Source organism: Micromys minutus, assembly GCF_963924665.1.
Source record: "Micromys minutus genome assembly, chromosome: 4".
Taxonomy (NCBI): Eukaryota; Metazoa; Chordata; class Mammalia; order Rodentia; family Muridae; genus Micromys; species Micromys minutus.
The window spans coordinates 29428786-29448627 of NC_137973.1; the positions used below are offsets into that span (position 1 = coordinate 29428786).

The 19842-nt window shown below is 40.8% G+C and overlaps 2 protein-coding genes and 1 pseudogene across 3 annotated transcripts; 1 reads left to right on the top strand and 2 right to left on the bottom strand.

Moving 5' to 3' along the window:
- Positions 1–305: 305 nt before the first annotated feature.
- Positions 306–1367, bottom strand: LOC308420029 (TD and POZ domain-containing protein 2-like; the record flags this gene model as incomplete). Its single annotated transcript, XM_080915986.1, has 1 exon — positions 306–1367. The coding sequence occupies one exon, from the start codon at positions 1365–1367 to the stop codon at positions 306–308; it is 1062 nt and encodes a 353-aa protein (XP_080772112.1).
- Positions 1368–13939: 12572 nt separating this feature from the next.
- On the bottom strand, positions 13940–15022 carry LOC308420030 (TD and POZ domain-containing protein 5-like; the record flags this gene model as incomplete). Its single annotated transcript, XM_080915987.1, has 1 exon — positions 13940–15022. One exon carries the CDS (start codon positions 15020–15022, stop codon positions 13940–13942), a length of 1083 nt encoding a protein of 360 aa, XP_080772113.1.
- Positions 15023–15926: 904 nt separating this feature from the next.
- On the top strand, positions 15927–16478 carry LOC308420238 (chromobox protein homolog 3-like; annotated as a pseudogene). The gene has a single exon. The product of its transcript is annotated as a chromobox protein homolog 3-like (transcript).
- Positions 16479–19842: the final 3364 nt, after the last annotated feature.

Here is a 19842-nt window from a genome sequence, read left to right on the forward strand (position 1 = left end):
GTTTTATCCCAGTTTTCAGGACATTAGACAAGACCATCAGCAGGGTAGATGTCAAATAAAGTGTCCCAGATTCCAGTGCTACCCTTCTTCCACCCACCATTCTAACATAACTTATAACATTTATCATATAGCAGCTGTTTTAAACCCTGAGCCACCATGCTGTCTTTCCCCAGATTCAATGTAAATGTTCCAGCCATACCATTATCCAAACAGAAGTCACAGGTAACAATGCTGGTTGTTGCTAGTGGAAGACGTGTAGGTCATACCTATGCAGCTCTTTAAAAACATTATATGCATTTGAGCAACTAAACACTTTGTGTAGAAGCTTCTGAATGGAATGCTTGAGCCACCAAGTGGGGATGTGACTCCACCACCGACTGCCACCCCGAGGTCTCACAGACCTCAGAAGCATGAATTCTAATGAAAACCAAGGCCTGAGTCTTCAGCTTCTCTGTGCAGTAGAGGTCAGCAAGGATGAGTGTGTGTGCAGCATTCTTCACAGAGAGGTTCCTGCAGAGGGCATCCTCGCACATGACCTTCAAGTCCTGCAAGCAATACTTGTCAGCAGCTGCTAGGACACCAGTGGCCAAGGAGTGGCAATGGAGGTGTGGTGCCTTCCCTGTGTAAATAAATCCCATCATCTCTTTGAAGACTCTGGGATCCAGGTCATGGATCTCAACTCTGTTCTTTAGCCTCTCCTCCATCTCATGTTCAAACATGGCTCTGAAAACTGGAGAGCGAGCTGCTACAATAGCCTTGTGAGCCCTAAATTCCTGGCCAGCTACTACCAGGCTGCAGTCTGTGAAGAGGGACTTCTCCCACAACTCCCCTAGATCATCTGTCAACATGTGCCTTGGATCTTTGATTGCAGGTGGCCTGTTTTGTCCAGGCATGCTTAAGAACTTTCCTACTATGCTCACCTCACAGCAGAGAGTGAGATGGTCTTCAGGGAGAAGACATCTATGCTGGGAGAGGAGCAAATCTTGAAGGATGAACTTTTTGAATCCCCAGTCTTGGTTTTGAATAAAGCTGAAGACACTGGCGCTCTTCCTACTTTGACATTTCTCTCCTTGGTCATTTATTATCCAAAACTGAAACTTGGCCCAAATTGGGCGATCTGGACGACTGAGCAACATCAGGTAGACTGACAGGTAATCCTTGCTTTCTTCATCAATCCCATTTGGATGTACTCTCAGACACCATGTCACTTTTCTCTCATTGACCTCTAATGAGAACGCTGGGCTTGTAATCTTTTTCCGAATTTCCCCCATGAAAAATGAAAAGTTGGTAATGGTCCACTCGTAGCACAATTTGTGAACACTGATATCTGTGCAACCCCAGCACTTGGCTTCCAGTTGCCCTGACATTTTTGCAGGAGGCAGTTTGGAGGTTAAAGTTGATCTGAAAACAAGAACAAGAATTATATCCCATAGGATACAATTATAGATACACTTTAGATGTTAGTTTCAAATTCTCCTAAATTTCACCAGATATGATGTCAGAAAATTGTATTTCTATGTACTTTTTTCTTTAGGCTTCAATATTTGTTCTACTGAAGACAATAAAGATGGGTAGTGATTGGTGAAACTCTCTGTGTCACTCTATTTATGTTGCTATCTCTTATTCTCTCTCTCTCTCTCTCTCTCTCTCTCTCTCTCTCTCTCTCTGTGTGTGTGTGTGTGTGTGTGTGTGTGTGTGTGTGTGAGTGTATCTCTGTGTGTTTGTGTATGTGTCTGTCTTTCTTCTTCAACTCTAAGTCTGTGTTATTCTGTGTGTGTTTATTGAATCTTAGGTTAATGACAACCAGTGATGGCTACTTTATCCAACTTTGGTAGAGTTTACCTTTGGTAGAGTTTGGAAAATTTCATACGTTTCTATTCAGATATTTCTTATATTACTCAGGGTTCTTTAGAGTAAATACAGAATGAATTTTTTATGAATATAAAGTGAATCAATGAGAAAAACCTGAAAGGTGAAGTCCTAAGACTAAAGACAGTACTTACTTGTGTTGAAGTCTCAGGTGAAATTCAGTATATGCTGGGATCCTGATGAAGTGTATTCTAATGACAATGAAGAAATGGGCTTGTTAGTAAGATTAGAGCAACATGCAAAAACACTGATTCCTTCTTCTATGTGGTTATATATGCCTTTGACAGAAGGTGTGATTCAGTTAAGGTGTGTCACTTAGTCCCAAATTTGTGATAATGTTTGTGTTTCCCTGTCTCAAGACTCATATTAAATGTGTGTGTTTTTCTTTATCCAAACAGGATCTGTTTACATCAACTTAAGCCCAAAAAATTTTAAGGACCTTTTCTACAGTTTTGTATGTTACCTAAGCCCATAGATAGTCCAGACACCTATTCAGGTCACCTCCACTACCAAAACCATGTTCCCTAAAGTGGTGCCCTGGGGTGTGAGCAGTGGGGGTCTGAGTGGTTCTTCTTTTTTTCTCAGGGACCACTAACATTTCCCTGACACTACATACCCCCTTAGAAGCAAAGGAGAGAAGAGAGGGGTACTGGGATGTACCAACATTTGGGGTGTGAATAAATAAAATAAACAGTGAAGACAAAAAGCCACTGCAGAGACAAACAGAAGAGCAGAGTCAGTTTTACCAAGAGAGTTTTTCAGACACATGTTTGAGGGAGAACAATGGAGACACATAAGAGAAAGAATGATTCAGAAAAGGAGAAGGAGCCAGAAGATTGTAACAGATGGTCAAAGTTACTAAGAATACAAGCAGAGCACTTCAGAAAAAATTAAATAACCCAGATTCTATTAGTCACATTGGAAAGGAGATTTAAATCAGCCAGCCAAAGCTCAGATAGAAGTAGGAAGGGAGGGCTGGAGAGATGGTTCAGTGGTTAATCACACTGACTACTCTTCCAGAGCTTCTGAGTACAAATTTCAGCAACCACACAGAAAATTACAACCATCTGTAATAAGATCTGAGGCATTATTCTGAAGGGTCTGAAAACAAATATAATGTACCTATATATAATAAACACATATCTAAATAAAAAAATAACTAGGAAGTGATTTCATTCAGCTATAAATCTCAGAGTCTAAAATCATTTTAGGCATAGAAGCTTCTACACTAGGTATGTGTTGGCATGTGGAGGAAGAAAGCCTCAGAGATGTCAATGAATAGATGAACAATAGTTACTTTTACAATAAACATGTTAGAAAATCAACTGCTCTGGAGGTAATTTTGGTAAAGGCATCTTTAGTTTAGACACCAGTTTAGACAGAAGAATCCAGAAACTGTGAAAGTTGTGATACTAGTCTTTTGAGGTCTCTGATGTTATTCTGTGGTTCATCCAACCAAGGTCTTACAAGAACATGATGAAGAGGCCCTGGTGCTAATATTAGCAATAAGTCTAATGAAGAAGTCAAAATTCAAAATGAATGTTTAATTTTTCCTAGGAATAAACATTGGAGCCAGATCTAGAGGAGAGCAGGGAGAGGCAGATCCGATTGATTCACTGTAGTTGTTACTGTGCCCTCTAGACTGTGAAGACATGAAGAATTGTAGAAGTTCAAGATGTAGGCAGAGTTTTACACTTCGTTTTACATAAGGACAGTAATAAAAAACCCTAATCTTTAATATCTGTTGAACATAAGCTGTAGCCCTTGGAAAATAGCAAAATTTGTTGCTTTTCAGGACCAAGGGTAAGCAACACAATTCCAAGTTTGAAGAGGACAAATTCACCACCTTATTGGCTAAGGATGTTGAGCTTTAATTCTATTGGCTAGAAAGACTCAGCCAGTTGAATCTGAGAATTTTCTACTCAAGAATGTTACTGTGGGTGGAGAATGGAACTCAGCCTAGCTTTGACCTGTGGCAGGAAGCTGGAACCTGGACTGGTTTGGCTGCGGGCAGGTGGATGTAAGGCTGGCCAGAGTCTTTCAGCCTTATCTTAGGCATTATGAGACATTTAACTCTCTTGGTATCCTCAGATTGACAACAGTGTATGCCAAGTCTGAGCACCGAGGTAATGCAGTGGAGCACTGTTTCTCAGTAGTTATCTGTAAAGTTTTGTCACTGTGACTATATCTTCTTTAAGACCTTGTGGTTTGGATTGTAACTGTTATGCTTTGGGAGTTTCTGTCTCTCAAAATAAGCTTAAACATTAAAAGTTACATTAAGCAGATTTCTGAAAAGACTGAAAGCAATTATCTATTAAACATATCTGAGTCAATTAACTTGAGGCAGTGATCTTTAACTTTTTACTGTTATAATCTTTAAATTAATATTAAAATTATTATTCACCAAGGCAAGACAGAAATGAGAGAATCTAAATCAGGATGTAGTAAATTGAGGAGGTAGAGAGGTAGAAACTGCCTATAACAAATGTGATTAAGGGACTGTCATTACTTTTTAAGTGTCTTATTTGAAGCAGTTTGTTAATACACCACAACCTAGTCTTAGGTACTCAACCCACATTCTCTCCCATCAGCATTTGTTATGGTTACTTCAGTCCTAGACAAAGCATTTTCTACCTAAAACAATCCACTATCCACAGGTTAGTCTGATAAAGGTTACATTTACTGTAAACTGAATTATCAAGAACGATGACACAGTCATCATTGACTTAGGCTTTTTCATTGGTGCTGTCAAAATGATTAGTGATTAATATGTTTGTCTGTATTAATAACTGACACTAATCTCTCCATGAAACTATAATGTGATGATTTGTACTATATGTTATATTTATAAAATATGGAGTCTGGTTTATCGTATGTATTAATATATCAGAAATCAACCATAAGAACACTAAATAAAAGCAATTTAACTCCAACAGCAAAAAAAAAAAAAAAAAAAAAAAAAGGGACTGTCATTAAGGTGGCACTGAAACTACAGCCAGTCATGTGACATGCGTTAGCTAAGATGGCACTGAAGCTATACCATAGGAAAACCTAATCTGCCCACAAAAAGATGACAGACACCTTTACTCCAAACGAGAAGTTGACTAGGTGTTTGGAAACATTCCTCTCAGCCTGGGTGGAAGCAGCAGAAATGAGCAAAGCAAAGTGCCATCGCCCCACGGTGTTAGACTCAAGGTACAGGCTATGCCAGTTTCTCTCTGACATAGGGGACTATGTCTCAGGAGGCACAAGAAGGAGTTAAGTCACACATCTCCAGGCTCCTCCAGCTTGGGGTGTTGCATAAGTGCTGTTTGGCCTGGAACAAACAGCTCCTGCCAGTTAAGAAGCTGGCCACTAACAATTATCACATAGTCCAGAATTTACTAGAGGTAGGAGGTAAACTGTTGAGCAGCTGACATCCACCCTATAGTGCCTGACCCCCTACACTATGTTGAGTTCTTTTTCAATTTCCAGACTTTGGTACACAGTTTTAAACTTGAAATATTCTTTCTTCTGCCTCTTCTTGGCACCTCAAAATCAAGAAATCTTCAGCTTTGAATAGAATGACCCGGAGGATGGGACCACCTGTGAGCTGCCTTGGACTAGATTATCCACGTTTGGATCAATCCAGCCACCTTGCAACCAGATCCAGACCTCCAGCCATGACAGCACTAGTATGAAGAAAACCTGGCAGAAACCCATGGGTGAAGGAAAGACCTCTCCCAGCAAACCCTGCCAGGACCGAGGCTAACTGGTTTAACAGATCAAGGAGCATCTGGAGAGGTTTCAGTAGTTGAAGGTGCTGGTGAATTATTAAGCCAATTCCAGATTCTTCCTTATATGCTTGCTCCTCTAAAACTACCCCTGGTACCAACTTCTCTATTGGTCAGGGTTCTCTAGAGTCACAGAACTTATGGTTAGTCTCTAAATAGTAAGCAAATTTGTTGGTGACTTACAGTCTGTAGTCCAAGTCCCCAGCAATGGTTGGCAGCAGCTGTTTGTCTAAGAAGAAGGATGTAGCAGATGCTCAGTCACACAAGGCAAGCAGGCAAAGAGAGTGAGCCTTCCTTCTTCCAAAGCTCTTATGTAGGTCTCCAATAGAAGGTGTGTCCCAGATTAAAGGTGTGTCCCAGATTAAAGTTTCATACCACCACACCCAGATCTGGGACTTTCTTAGTCTCAGATGACCCTGAGCTCAGAGATCTCCTTGCCTCAGTTTCCTAAGATTCATAGCCTCTATGCCTCAAGATCAGGATCAAAGGTGAGCCTCCCAATTCTGGATTGTGGTTCATTCCAGATATAGTCATGTTGACAACCAGGAATAGCCACCACACCCTGTAACCCTAATCCCTCCAGGACGTTTGTTATTAAGGGTTGCTGGATTTTTGTCAAAAGCCTTTTCTGCATGTAATCAGATCATTATGTGGTTATTTCTTTCAGTGTGTTTATATGGTGCATTGCATGTATTGATTTTTGTCTGAAGAACAAGCAGTGTATCTCTGCAAGGAAACTGAATTCATCTTCTTGATGTCATCTTGGATTTGGTTTGTGAATATTCTATTAATTGATTTTGCATTTGTGTTCATAAAAGAAATAGGTTTCTAATCCTCTTGCTTTGCTGGGTCTTTGTGTGATTTGGATATCAGGGTTACTGTGTTCCTCTACATTGTATGAAGAAATGTTTCCTCTATTTCCATTTTGTGGAATAATTCGGGGAGTACTGATATTAACTCCTTTGTGAAATGGTTGTAGAATTCTGTGCTAAAGATAACTTACCCTCAGATTTTTTTCCCCATGTGGGGGAGTGAATTTTAAAGGCAGGTTCAATTTCACCAGGGGATATAAGTCTGTTTAAATTTCTCATCTTTACTTAATTTGAATATGGTAAGTTGCCCCTATTGAGGAAATAATTCATTCTTTTAGAGATTTCAATTTAGTGGAATGCATGTTATTAAATGTGTCCTCAGGATTCTCTGGATTTGTTTGGTGTCAGTTGTTCTATCCAGTTTTCTTGTTTCTAATTTTGTTAATTTGTATCTACTCTCACCAATTTTTAGTTAATTTGGATAAGGGTTGGCTGATCTTACTGACATTCTCAAAGAATCAAATCTGTTTTATTGGTCCTATGTATTGTTTCTTTGTTTCTACTTTATTGATTTACTCCTTGAGTTTGATTAATTCTGTCTGTCTCCTCCTTTGAGTGAGTGGGGTTTTTGTTTGGTTGTTTTGTTGTTTGTTTCGTTGGTTGGTTTTTTGTCTCTTTGACATAGAACTTTTAGGTGTGCTTTTAAGTTGTTAGTATGAGATCTCTCCAGTGTTTTATGTAGTCACTTATTGCTATGAATTTGCCACTTTGAACTGCTTTTACTGTGTTCCAAAACTCTGGGATCTGGGTACACTGGCAAGAAGGCCATGGCCAAGTTTCTTTGATTATCTCCTGTGGAGTCTGTTGGCCAGATGCCAGGGATTTTTGTTTCTGGTTCTGGCGTGTGTGGGGGAGGGGAGACATACACTTATTTTTTGACATGGGACAGACTGAATCTACCCTGTTCACCATCCTAGTTACCTGTTAGAGAAAAGTTAGGAAAAAAAAGAGTAAACTAGTCAGTCTGTTCTATATGGTCAATAAGCAGGCACTCCCTTGTAGTGTAGACTCCCTCTCTGCTTCCCTCACTGATGCTGCATGGCTGTGGACCCTCCACTCCTGGTTCTCAGCATAAGGAGGGGATCTGGCCTTCCCCATTATGTCCTGCTGGGCTTCTGTAAGATTTGCTTTCCAATGTATGGGCACTGGGCCAAGCCTGCCTTCTCAGCTCAAACTCCAGAAAGACCAGCTTTCGCTTAAAAAAGAAAGAAAAAAAGAAAGAAAGAAAGAAAGAAAAGAAAGGAAGAAAGAAAGAAAGAAAGAAAGAAAGAAAGAAAGAAAGAAAGAAAGAAAGAAGAAAACTGCAGGTCCCTGCTGTCTTTGGTTGTGGACCCATACAGCTGCTCTGGACAGAGCCATTGTGGATCAGTGCAGGGCAGAGCTAGGTAGTTAGCTGGACCCATCCATTGGACAACCTGGAGTCAGTGGCACAGTAAGGAGCCAAGTGTGCATATTGGCCCTGACTGCCAGGGAAGAGAGTTTCCACTTGGGGGTTGGGGGGTTAGAGGAGGGGTATGGGCTCAATTCCCCAACGAGGGGTAGGGTAGCACTGGCTGAAAGCTAAAAATCACAGCTATTTCATTACTCTCACATTTCCACATTATCACCAAAGGAAGTCAGGATCAGATCGTGGGCAGGATCGAGAAGCAGGAGCTGAATCAGAGGCCATGGAGAGATGTTACTTACTTGCTTGCTTCCCCTGGCTTGCTCAGCCTGCTTTTTTATGGAATCCATGTCTACCAGCTCAGGGATGGCACCACCCACAATGGATTGGGCCCTCCCCCTTGAAGTTGCCTTTAGTTGAGAAAATGTCTTACAGCTGGATCTCATAGAGGCATTTCCTCAACTGAGGCTCCTTTCTCTGTGATGGTTCCAGCTTATGTCAAGTTGTCACAAAACCAGCCAGTACATCTACTTTTAAAAAACTGTCAACGTAATGACTTTTGCTACTGTCATTAAGTTATGATATGCTCTGTAACCAATGCTCTGTCACTCAATCTTGTCAGAAGTCTAGATATTATTTCAGTGACATTCCCCTGACTTCAATTAGCTGGACTTCAATTCGCCAGAAGGTAAGGAGCGCTTGAAACTCTACATCAGATCTCAAGGGGGTTGCAGAATGACCCATAAATTAGACAAAGATATGTGAGGTAAAGCAAAGACCAGGCAAGTTACCCTTAACATTCTAGAGCAGCTCATGGGGGCATCCCTCCAATATGCACCCTATGACCCCAGCAGCAATGATGACAAGCCTATTGTGACTATGCCTTTTATAGACAAGTACAGGTGTCAGGAAAAAAAAAGGTTCAGAGGCTACACAGACTATGAGATAAGTCATTGAGGGATTTAGTGCAGTTTATTGAGAAAGTTTACCTTAACAGGGAGACAAAGGAAGAGAAGAAGCACAGAAAGAAAATGGAAAAATGTAAGGTGGGGAAGGAGAGCAGAAGAAGAGGCAGGAAAGGAATTTACAGAGGATTCTGGCCACAGTAGTGATGGACAGAAAAATATGAACAAAGTCTGGGACTAGGAAGGAGCCTCTTGACAAGGATCAATGTGCTTACTATAAAAAAAAAATGCCACTGGGCAAGATATTGCCCACAAATGAAGAAAAGTGGGGCCTGTGATCCTCAAAAAGAATCCCTGAGTACTAAGATATTGGCCATGCAGTGTGGGAGTGAATAATGGAGATAGGGTTCAGACCCCCACTCCAAGGTCAGGGTAACCTTAAAATTAGAAGAGAAACCTATCCTGTTCCATGTAGATACAGGGGCTCAGTCCTCTGTCTTGCTAGGAACTGAGGACCCAGGTCAAACAAAAAGTCTTGGTTTCAAGGGCATACCAGGACCAAACAATATTTATGGTCTACTGGAAGATCTGTGGATCTCAGAGTGGGCCAGGTATCGCCCTCATTCATAGTCATGCCAAACTGTTCCTGCCCCTCGTTTGACAGAGACCTCCTGACTAAGATAGGTACACAAATACACTTTCATCCTGATGGATCACAGGATAGAGGGTCAAAAGGGGAACCCATACATGTCCTAACCATCCAGTTGGAGGATGAGTATCAACTCTTTGAGCAAAAAGGCCTGCCTCAGATTTTTGGTTACAGACGTATGTTGCAGTAAATATTTTGTAAAAAATTATTTATCTCTTCATCGGCCCTATGGATTCACTTCTCAGGCAACATTTCTAGTTTGCAGCTTCACACACGGACTCTGTTTCTCGGTCCAAGTTGCCACCATGGTCTCACTCAGTCCACAAAACGCTCTTCCCTGGCAGTTTACACCACCTGCCCTACTGTCTCTGCCTTGGGTGTTTCTTTACCCCAAATCCCAACACAAACACAACTCTAATAGCTTTTTATACAACTTTATACATTCAACCCACAAACATTCTAGTCAATAAGATTATATCCAATATACAAAGATACAAACTGCTCTTTTATATGAGAATAAGACCAATAAAGTCCCAAAAATGTTCATAGCTATCTAATGCCAATTAAGCCCACCTGGATCTAATTCATCCTTCCCGAGTCCCATATTCAAACTTTTCTCTTGGTCCTCCTCATCCTCTGACCTCTGACCTTCTCTCTCTCCTCCTCCCCTTTTACCCTGCCCAAACACTGGCCCTCGCCTTTATTTTACTAATTAGAATGAGAAGGTTTTGATAAAGTCCTGAGTATAATACTAGACAGAACTTCTTGGAGAAGTGAAATTAACATTTAAATATGAAAAGCTTAAGGACACTCTAAAGGCAAATCCAAAGCCTGGGCTGTAATTGCAGGAATGGGGGAATCTAAGAACATGTCCCCAGTCCATTTAGGACTGAGTCCCCGGGCCTGCATGGTAGTGGTGCATCAGTATCGCATATCAAAGAAGGTCTGAGACAGAATCAAGCCACACATCATCGTGCCACTCCAATGCGGTGTTCTGCATAAGTGCCAATCAGCCTGGAACACACCTCTCCTACCAGCTCAGGAACCTAGAAACAATGACTACCGGCCAGTTTAAGATCTCTGAGAGGTAAATGATGAGTGGCTGATTGTAATAATAGAAGTAATAATAATAATAATAATTTATATGCTAGGCTAAAAGGTCTGCATGTGGTGCAGAGAGAAAGATGGTCACAGCTGGCAGCTACCTATGAGCTTGAGACTCCTAAGACATCCCATCAGTTCCAGGTTAGAGACTCAGTCTACACAGGACAACACCGTACTGAGAAACTCGAGCCATGAAGGAAAGGACCCTCTTTTCTCCTGTTGGCTACTCCAGTGGCAATCAAGGTAAACAGGATCACCCCTTGAAGCCTGCCCCTGACTTCGAAGCTCACCAGGACCTCAAATTTGGACAGCCCAAAACACAGCAAAACCCATAAGCTGAAAATCAACAGAGACTTCAATAATGGAGGCCCCCCTTCTCATGGTACTGTACATTAGCCCCCCCCCCCATTCTGTGCCAAAACCCATGCCCCTGATAGACTCAACTGGGTGGTCTCATCAGCCATCAGAGATGTAGTATGATCTACCTCAACAGAAACCCCTGCTTACACCTGGTAGCCCACATTAACTCCTGATTTGCATAAAATGGCTGCTAGTTTAGACACATTGGATATTCCCACTAAGATACTAACAGAAGGACTATGCATAGGCACTGTCCTCCCAGAGAAAAATGATTCTTTGTAACTCTACTCATGAATATGATTGACCAGATGGGTATTTGATTCCCCCTGATGATACCTGGTGGGCTTGCTATTCAAGATTGACCCCTTGAGAACATCTTCAGGTCCTGAATCAGACAAAGTGTTTTTGTGTCCTTGTTCAATTGATGCCTTGGCTCTTATCTCATGAGGACTCTGGGATCTTTGAGATTCTATAAGAGGGACAGGGTCTAAGCTGGAGAAAGAGAGAATCAATTACAACCTTAACCCTGAGTATGCTTCTGAGATCCAGCCTAGGAGAGTTAAAAAGGAGAATGGCCTCACTGACAACCACTACTCCAGTTTGCTTGCAGCCATAGTCCTTGATATCCAGAGTATAAAAGATGGGAATCCTCCCATCTTCAGGATTCACTCACCTTCCTGGCAGAGGTACAGCTACTGAACAAGAGAGATAGACCTATTGTTTTTACAGCAGGGGATGACTTTTGTTTCAATTCTGATAGGGCCTTTGATCATTTTCTCGTTGCTCTTAACCTTCAGGACTTGCATTTTAAGTCTCTTGCTAACTTTTATCAAGAACACATAAGTAGAGTCCCTGTTATGGTGCTTAGACAGCAATATAAACAATTAAACCAAGCTGACTTAAAATTTTAAGATTGAAATTAAAATCTCCAATGAAAAGGGGAGGATATGTGAGGCTCTTAGCCAGGCCATCTAGGGACAAGTTGCAGCCCTCTCTGGGACTTTCCAGGTGGACTCTAGGTGACACAGTGAATCCCACAGTGGTGGTGTTGAGATTTTGGAATTCTCTTACTGAAGAAAGAGAAGATCTATAAGCAGTCTACCTGGTTTGCTGTCAGGCATGGCCTGGAGCCATGTTTCCCAACCTGTGCATTTCCATCCCTTTTTCAGTCTAATGGCCCTTCCATACTGGTTGAATAGCAGATATTCTGTAGCTACATTACAGTTATAAAGTAGCCAGAAAGTAATTTAATGTTTCTGTGTGACCACAACATGAATAATAGTATTAAGGGGTCACAGCATTCGAAAGTTTGGCCTAAGGAGTGTGAATCTGGAATGGATCAATTCCTTTTGTTTTCCAAACAGATAAAAGATTGGTGCATGCCTTGACCCACAAACACTTGTGTCTCAGAACCAGTAAACCCTCTGCTTTTCCTACTTTTCTCAGTCATCATAAAAGTGTGATGGTGGAGATCTAATATGCCAACATTACATGGTAAGAAAAAAGACCAAGAGTTTCTAATTTTGGAAGGACAGCAGGGGTTCTGCACAAACATCCACAGATGAGCTTGGCTGATTGGACTACCTGTCACCTCTCTGAACATAAACATTTCTGGAATCCATAGACAGATTTCAAAAGTTTTACTCATATTATGTTTTATTAGGTAAATTTTTTGTCTACAGAGTTGTATTTGAAGATGGAGACAAGAGGAGGGCCTCGGATCCTCTGGATTATCAGTTACCGGTGGTTAAAACACTCTGGTGTGTGCTGGGAACTGAGCCTGGGGTCTCTCAGACAGCAGTAATTGCTTTTGCAACTGAGTTCCCAAAAACTGTGAGTCTTTAAAGATAATATCTTTATTGCCTTCTTCTTCTCTGAAAAGTAAGAATTAATGATTGATTTCTCCTTTGTCTGGCCCCAGTCATCTGTTCTACTCAGTCCAATGGAGACAGGCTTCTAAAAATACTTAGTTGGACTGTACTTAGGGCCAGAACCAAAATTGAATCCCAGTTTCCAAATCATCATCATGAAAAAAAAATCGATAAGGTAGATGTCAAGCAAACAGTCCAGGCTCCAGTGCTGTCCTTGCCCCACCTGCCATTTTAACTTATTACAGCTGTTTTACTTTTTTATTGCACCATTGCATTATGCACACTATATCTCAGTTTATTGGAACAATTAATGAAACGGGCCCACCTTAGGTGCGAGATTCACACTAAAACACCCAAGTTCTTTGTGATTGATGATTCTTAAGACAGAAAGCTAGCAGCAAATGAAAATTAAGAGAGGCACTTGCTTGGGAGTCAGGACAAAGATTTGTCCTGCATAAATTATTGGGGTCCAGTGGAGCTATAAAATGGGGCGCTAAAAGTAGAGGCAAATCAGTTGCTTTAAATGCTACTCCTATAATCGGTGCTGTTGCTAAAGGTAAATTGCTTCCTTTAGTTTCTTTGACACTTACAGAACAGAAAGAACCCAGTCCTTATAATCCAGAGAAATCTTCAGCCCAGTAGATTAGAGATTTGTCAGAGACAGAGATTCAAATCAGTTCCACCCCAATTCAACCCAAATCTTCACAGCACCAGTAGTTTGGTTTTCTGGATTTAAACTACAGATAACTTCCTAGTTAACTTTACATTTTTTTAACTACAAATGACAAAAAAAGAAAATTCAGTCTGGGATTTCCAGTCTGTCTCAGTCCATTCTTTGATGTTGCAGTATTCCAGGAGAGAGCATCTGGAAAAACTGTTTCTGGAAGGCTCCAGAGTCTTGGCAGCAGGAGCGGGATGTGATGGGAGAGATGATGCCGCAGTATGAACCCAAACTAAGCAGTACTTGGCTCCAGCACTTCGGCAGGTGCATTACAGCTGTTTTAAATCTTGTACCACAATGCTGTCTTCCCCCAGATACACTGTAAATGGTCCAGCAATACTCAAGTCTAACCCAAAGTCATTGGAAACAACACAGGTTGTGGCTGTTGGAAGACAGGTATAGCTCACAGCTGTCCAGCTCCTAAAATTGCTTTAGGCATTTGAGGGGGGCTCCAACAAAGCACTTTGTGCAGAGGCCAGGAAGTGGAAGGCTTCTGCCACCAACTGGGGATGTGAAAACACCATTGACTTCCACCCTGGTGTCTCAGAGACCTCAAAAGCATGATGTATAATGAAATCTAAGGCCTGAATCTTCAGCTGCTGTGTGTTATGGAGGTCAGCCAGGATGAGATAGTTTGCAGCATTCTCCAAAGAAAGGCTCTTGCAGAGGACATTCTCACATATGACCTTCAAGCCCTCCAGACCATACTTATCAGCAGCTGCCAGTACACCAACTGTCATGGAGTGGCTGTGGAGGTGTGGTGCCTTCCCTATGTAAATAAAGGCCATCATCTCCTTGAAGACTTGGGGATCCAGGTCATGGATCTCAATTTGGTCCTTTAGGCTCTCCTCCATTTCATGTCCAAACATGGCTCTGAAGACTGGAGAGCGAGCTGCTAGGATGGCCTTGTGAGCCCTGAATTCCTGTCCAGCTACCACCAGGCAGCAGTCCGTGAAGAGGGAGTTTTCCCACAGCTCTCCTAGGTCATCTGTCAACACGTGCATTGTATCCTTGTTTGCAGGTGTCATGTTCTGTCCAGGCATGCTGAAGAAGTTTCTTACTACGCTCAACTGGCAGCAGAGGGTGAGCTTGTCTTCAGGGAGAAGCCGGTGTTGATGGGAGAGGAGGATATCACGCTTAATAAATGTTTTGAATCCCCGGTGTTTGTTTTGACAAAAGCTAACAATATTGTGGCTCTTCATATTTTGACATATTTCTCCTTGGGCATTTGTGATCCAGAACTGAAACTTTGCCCAAACTGGGCTCTTTGAACCCTTGAGCAGCCACAGGTAAACTGACAGATAATCTTTGCTTTCTTCATCAACACCATTTGGGTGTACCTTCAAACACCATGCCTCTTGGTCCCTGTCCTCTAATGAGAACACCGGGCTTAAAATCTTTTTCCAAATTCCATCCATGTAAAACGAAAACTTGCTAATGGTCCAATTATAGCAGAAATTCTGAAAGCAGACATGTGTGTAGCCACAGCTCTTGGCATCCAGGTACCCTGGCATTTCTGGTGGAAATAGGTTGGAGGTTAAAGTTGATCTGAAAATAAGTACTAGTAGTTCAGAAATAGAGCCAGCTGACTGCCATTAGGAGTAAGGGCCTGCCCGTTGTCTGCTGACCAGAAGAGCATCAGAAGCACCCTTCCACCTGATCCCACAAGTGTGCCTCCTCTACCCAACCCCCACTATCCAGTGAGAGACCACCGGAACTCTCTAGGCTCTGGTGGCATAGTGCTGTTGAGAATGGATCTGTTCTGTCTGACCCAGAGACAGAGCCTGGTCATGGCCATCAGAACTCATTGCCTGCCTGCAGAGAGCCGCACACCCAGGAGCAGATCCTCTCCTGAGCCCACAGGCCCTTCAGACCAACAGGAAAGACAAGCACCAATCACAGACAAGAAGATCACCTAACATAACAGATAACAAACATACTGGCAAGAGACAAGCTCTAAAACCTAAGCAATGGAAACTAAGACAACCTGGCAACAGCAGAAACCAGTTCTCCCGCCACAGCAAGGAGTTGATATTCCAATACACCAGAAAACCAACATATGGACTTGAAATCATACTTGATGATGGAGATCCTTGAGAAACACATAAGTGACTTCCATAAAGAATTACAGAACTCATATAAACAAGTAGATGCCCTTAAAGGGAAAACACAAAAATCACTTAAATAGCTATAGGTAAACACAACCAAACAGGAATTGAAAATGGAAGTAGAAACAATAAAGAAATCATAAATAGAGAAAACCAAGGAAACAGAAAACTTAGAAATGGAGTTGCCCGCCCGGGCTGCCTCCTTTAGGATGTGGCTGGACTGAAGCGCGCAGGGAGGAGACTCCAGGATCCACGGCCCTGAACATGTGAGCAGTGAACTCTTCAATTCTCCAATAAATTAATTTTAAAAATGTCCTTCAATAAAACTACATTGCAAAAAATGGGAAAGAAACAGAATGGAAAGAGTAAAAAAGTTGAAGAGGCAGAGCCTGAAGCATTTGTGGTAGAAAAAATACTGAACTGTCCTGGAGTGAATGGGAAGGTGGAGTACTTCCTGAAGTAGGAGGGGTTCACAGATGCTGACAATACTTGGAAACCAGAAGAAAAATTAGATTGTCCAGAATTAATTGAAGCATTTCTCAATTCTCAAAAAGCTGGTAAAAAAAAAGATGGTACAAAACCGAAATCTTCATCTGACAGTGAATTTGATGATGGCAAATCAAAAGAGGAAAAGAGATGCTGCTGACAAACCAGGGAGCTCTACCAGAGTCTGGATCCTGAACGAATAACTGGTGCCACAGACAGCAGTGGAGAGTTAATGTTTCTCGTTAAATGGAAGGACTCAGATGAGGCTGACTAGGTTCTGGCTCTGTAAAAAAATATGGTGTGTCCTCAGGTTGTCAGTGCCTTCTACAAGGAGAGGCTGACTTCGAATTCTTGTCCTGAACATGAAGCACAGTAATTGTATGTATGTATGTATGTATGTATGTGTGTGTGTGTGTGTGTGTGTGTGTGTGTGTATACATGTACATATACATATACATACATACATATATATGTGTGTGTGTGTGTGTGTGTCTTCTGTCTTGGGTTTTGGTTTTGAATTACTAGTGTGGAAAAATAGCATTCTAATGAAAATAAAGTTTGATATGCTGGTTTTGAAAGTATTGGCTGTAGTTGGGATATTTTTGTGTTTTGTTCTGCACTGATTCATTTGACTAAGTAAGATCTTTCTGTAGTGACTTCCTTTAACAATAGAATATTTGATACCATTTGGATTTCCTCTGCTTTGAAGAATAGCTTTTCTAAAACACTGAGGAAATTTTACAGTCATTACTAATGTCTGAACTTATTTTTAACTGGGACAAAGAAGGACCATTCTGGTTTTTGTTGCTGTTGTTTTTCTTATGTGGTATGTACCTAAAACACATAACTTGTTTATTTTGTATTGTTTTTAATACTCAAAACAACTGAAGAAAACACAAGTTGATGAGATTCCACCATTGTGGATATTTTCCTAAACCATAACCTTTCAGATTAAGCAGGGTCAAAATTATTGGAGAGTTTAAAAGCAACCACATGAGAATTGATGTATTATCATGTAAATACAGTAGTTTATTTACAGAATGTTGTCCAAATAACTCCCCCTTCAGAAAATGGAATTAGACAAAGTAGAAGTGTGATTCAGTAACAAGACTTGGGTCAAGTGTGGTGGTACACACCTTTAATCCCAGCACTTTAGAGCTCTGATTTAAGAGGTCAGCTGGTTTAGAGGCAGGGCCTGGTCAGGCAGTCTGTAAAGGTTCCACTGATGAACCAGCATTCCTTGGCTGAAATTTAAAATCTTTACAAAAAGGTTATGATTCATGGAATCTGTTTATGTGGAAATAGAATCCAGGTTGGAGCTGATGTGGCAGTTTAAGACCTGCTGACTAAGTGAGTGAACAATATTTGCTAATATCAATGAATGACCTGCATGCTTTTTCTTTACCCTGACTCATTCCTTACTGGTAGGATCAATCTTTTCAATATTTGGGATCTGGTTCAATGACCCAGAAGAGTAACTTTGTAGTTTCAGAATGTCATCCAGCTATATACTTACTTTATTGTAAATAATGGTGAACAGTGGTTAATAAGTAGTTTTATATTCCGTTTAAAAAAAGAAAACCTAGGAAACAGATCAGGAGTCATAGATGCAAGCATCACCAACAGAATACAAGAGATGGAAAAGAAGATATCATGGGCAGAAGATAACATAGGAAACATTGAAAGAATAGTCAGAGAAATAGCAAAAATCAAAAAGGTCCTAACGCAAAAGATCCTGGTTATCCAGGATATCTCTAGAACTTATTATTATAAAACAAAAGACTATACCTTCCTCTCAAAACCTCATGGTAACTTTTCCAAAACTGACCACATAGTTGTGACAAAACGGGCTTCAACAGATATTAGAAATTCAAAATGCTTCCATGCATACTTTCAGAAAACCATGGACTGAGGCTGGTTTTTAATAACAAAAACAACAAAAAGTCCACATACACGAGGAAGCTGAACAATGCTCTACTCAAAGATAACAAGGTCAAGTAAGAAAGAAATTAAGGAGTTTTAAAAAGTAAACAAAAATGAAGAAGGTACAACATACCAAACTTGTGAGATACAATGAAAGCAGTACTAAGATGAAAACTCATGTCTCTGAGTGCCTACAAAAAGAAACTGGAGAGAGCATACACTAGTAGCTTGACCACACCTGAAACCTCTAAGAACAAAAAGAAGCAGACCCAAGAGGAGTAGATGGCAGGAAATTTAAAACCTCAGGGCTGAAATTAACCCAATTGAAACAAAAATAATTGTACAAAGAATCAACAAAACCAGGAGCTCATCCTTTGAGAAAATTAACAAGATTGATAAACCTATAGCCAGACTAACTAGAGGGAACATAGAGAGTATCCAAAATGACAAATTCAGAAATGATAGGGGAGACATAACAACATAATCTGATGAAATTCAAGAAATCAGCAGATCCTACTACAAAAGCCTATACATAAAGCCTCAACAAAACTGGAAAATCAAGATGCAATGGACAAATTTCTAGAAAGATACCAAGTAACAAAGTTAAATCAGGACCAGATGACCCATCTAAAGAGTTCCAAAACTCCTAAAGAAATAGAACCAGTCATTAAAAGCTTCCCATCCAAAAAGAAAGCCCAGAACCAGATGGGTTCAGTGCAGGATTTTATCAGACCTTCATAGCAGACCTAATATCAATATTCTCCTAACTACTATACAAAATACTAACAGAAGGAACAGGACCCGACTCATTCTTCGGAGCCACTATTATGCTCATACCTAAACCAACCAAAGACCCTACCAAAAAAAAGAGAATTTCAGACCAATTTTCCTCATGATCATTAATACAAAAATACTCAATAAAATTCTTATAAACCAAATACAAGAACACTTCAGAAAGATCTCTAAGCTTCACTCCAGGGATGCAGGGATGGTTCAATATATGGAGATTCATCAACACAATCCACCATACAAACAAACTCAAAGAAAAAAAAAGCACAAGATATCTCATTAGATGCTGAGAATGCACATGACAGAATTAATGCTCCTTCATGTTAAAAGCTTTGGAAAAATCAGGAGTTCAATGTCCATACCTACACATAGTAAAGCAAAGAACAGTAGCCAACATCAAACTAAATGATGAGAAACTTGAAGCAGTTCCATTAAAATAAGGGACTAGACAAGCATGCTCCCTATCTCCCAACCTATTAAAAATAGTACTGGAAGTCCAAGCTAAAGCAACTAGACAGCAAAAGGAAGTCAAAGGTATACCAATCTACTTTCTGATCTCTTTCCTTTAAATTGTATGTATCAGATCTCTATGCACTGTTAGACAGCAATTTATCAAAGTGACTTTGAGGTACTTGGAAGTCAGGGATGACACTTTCAGGACTTCCTTGAATACCTTATTTTTTATACATTTTTATACATTTTCATCTCAAGTGTATTGTATTAGTCAGGGTCCTGTAGAGAATGTAGAGTATAAATTCCTTTAAATAAATAGAAGAAGGATATATGAGAATAACATGCAAGCTAACAACCAGATGATATAACAATGGCTAAAGCTGGTACTTACTTAGTCCAGGAGGTTTGAAGCCTCTGGTATATACAGGAAATCTGAAGAAGTGGATTCTATTGCCAGTGAAGAAGTGGGCTTGCTAGCAAGAGGAGAGAAAGCAGGCAAAGACACAAAGCTTCTTTCCTTCTGTGTGCTTATATAGGCCTCTAGCAAAAGGTATGCTACATTTGAGGGTGTATCA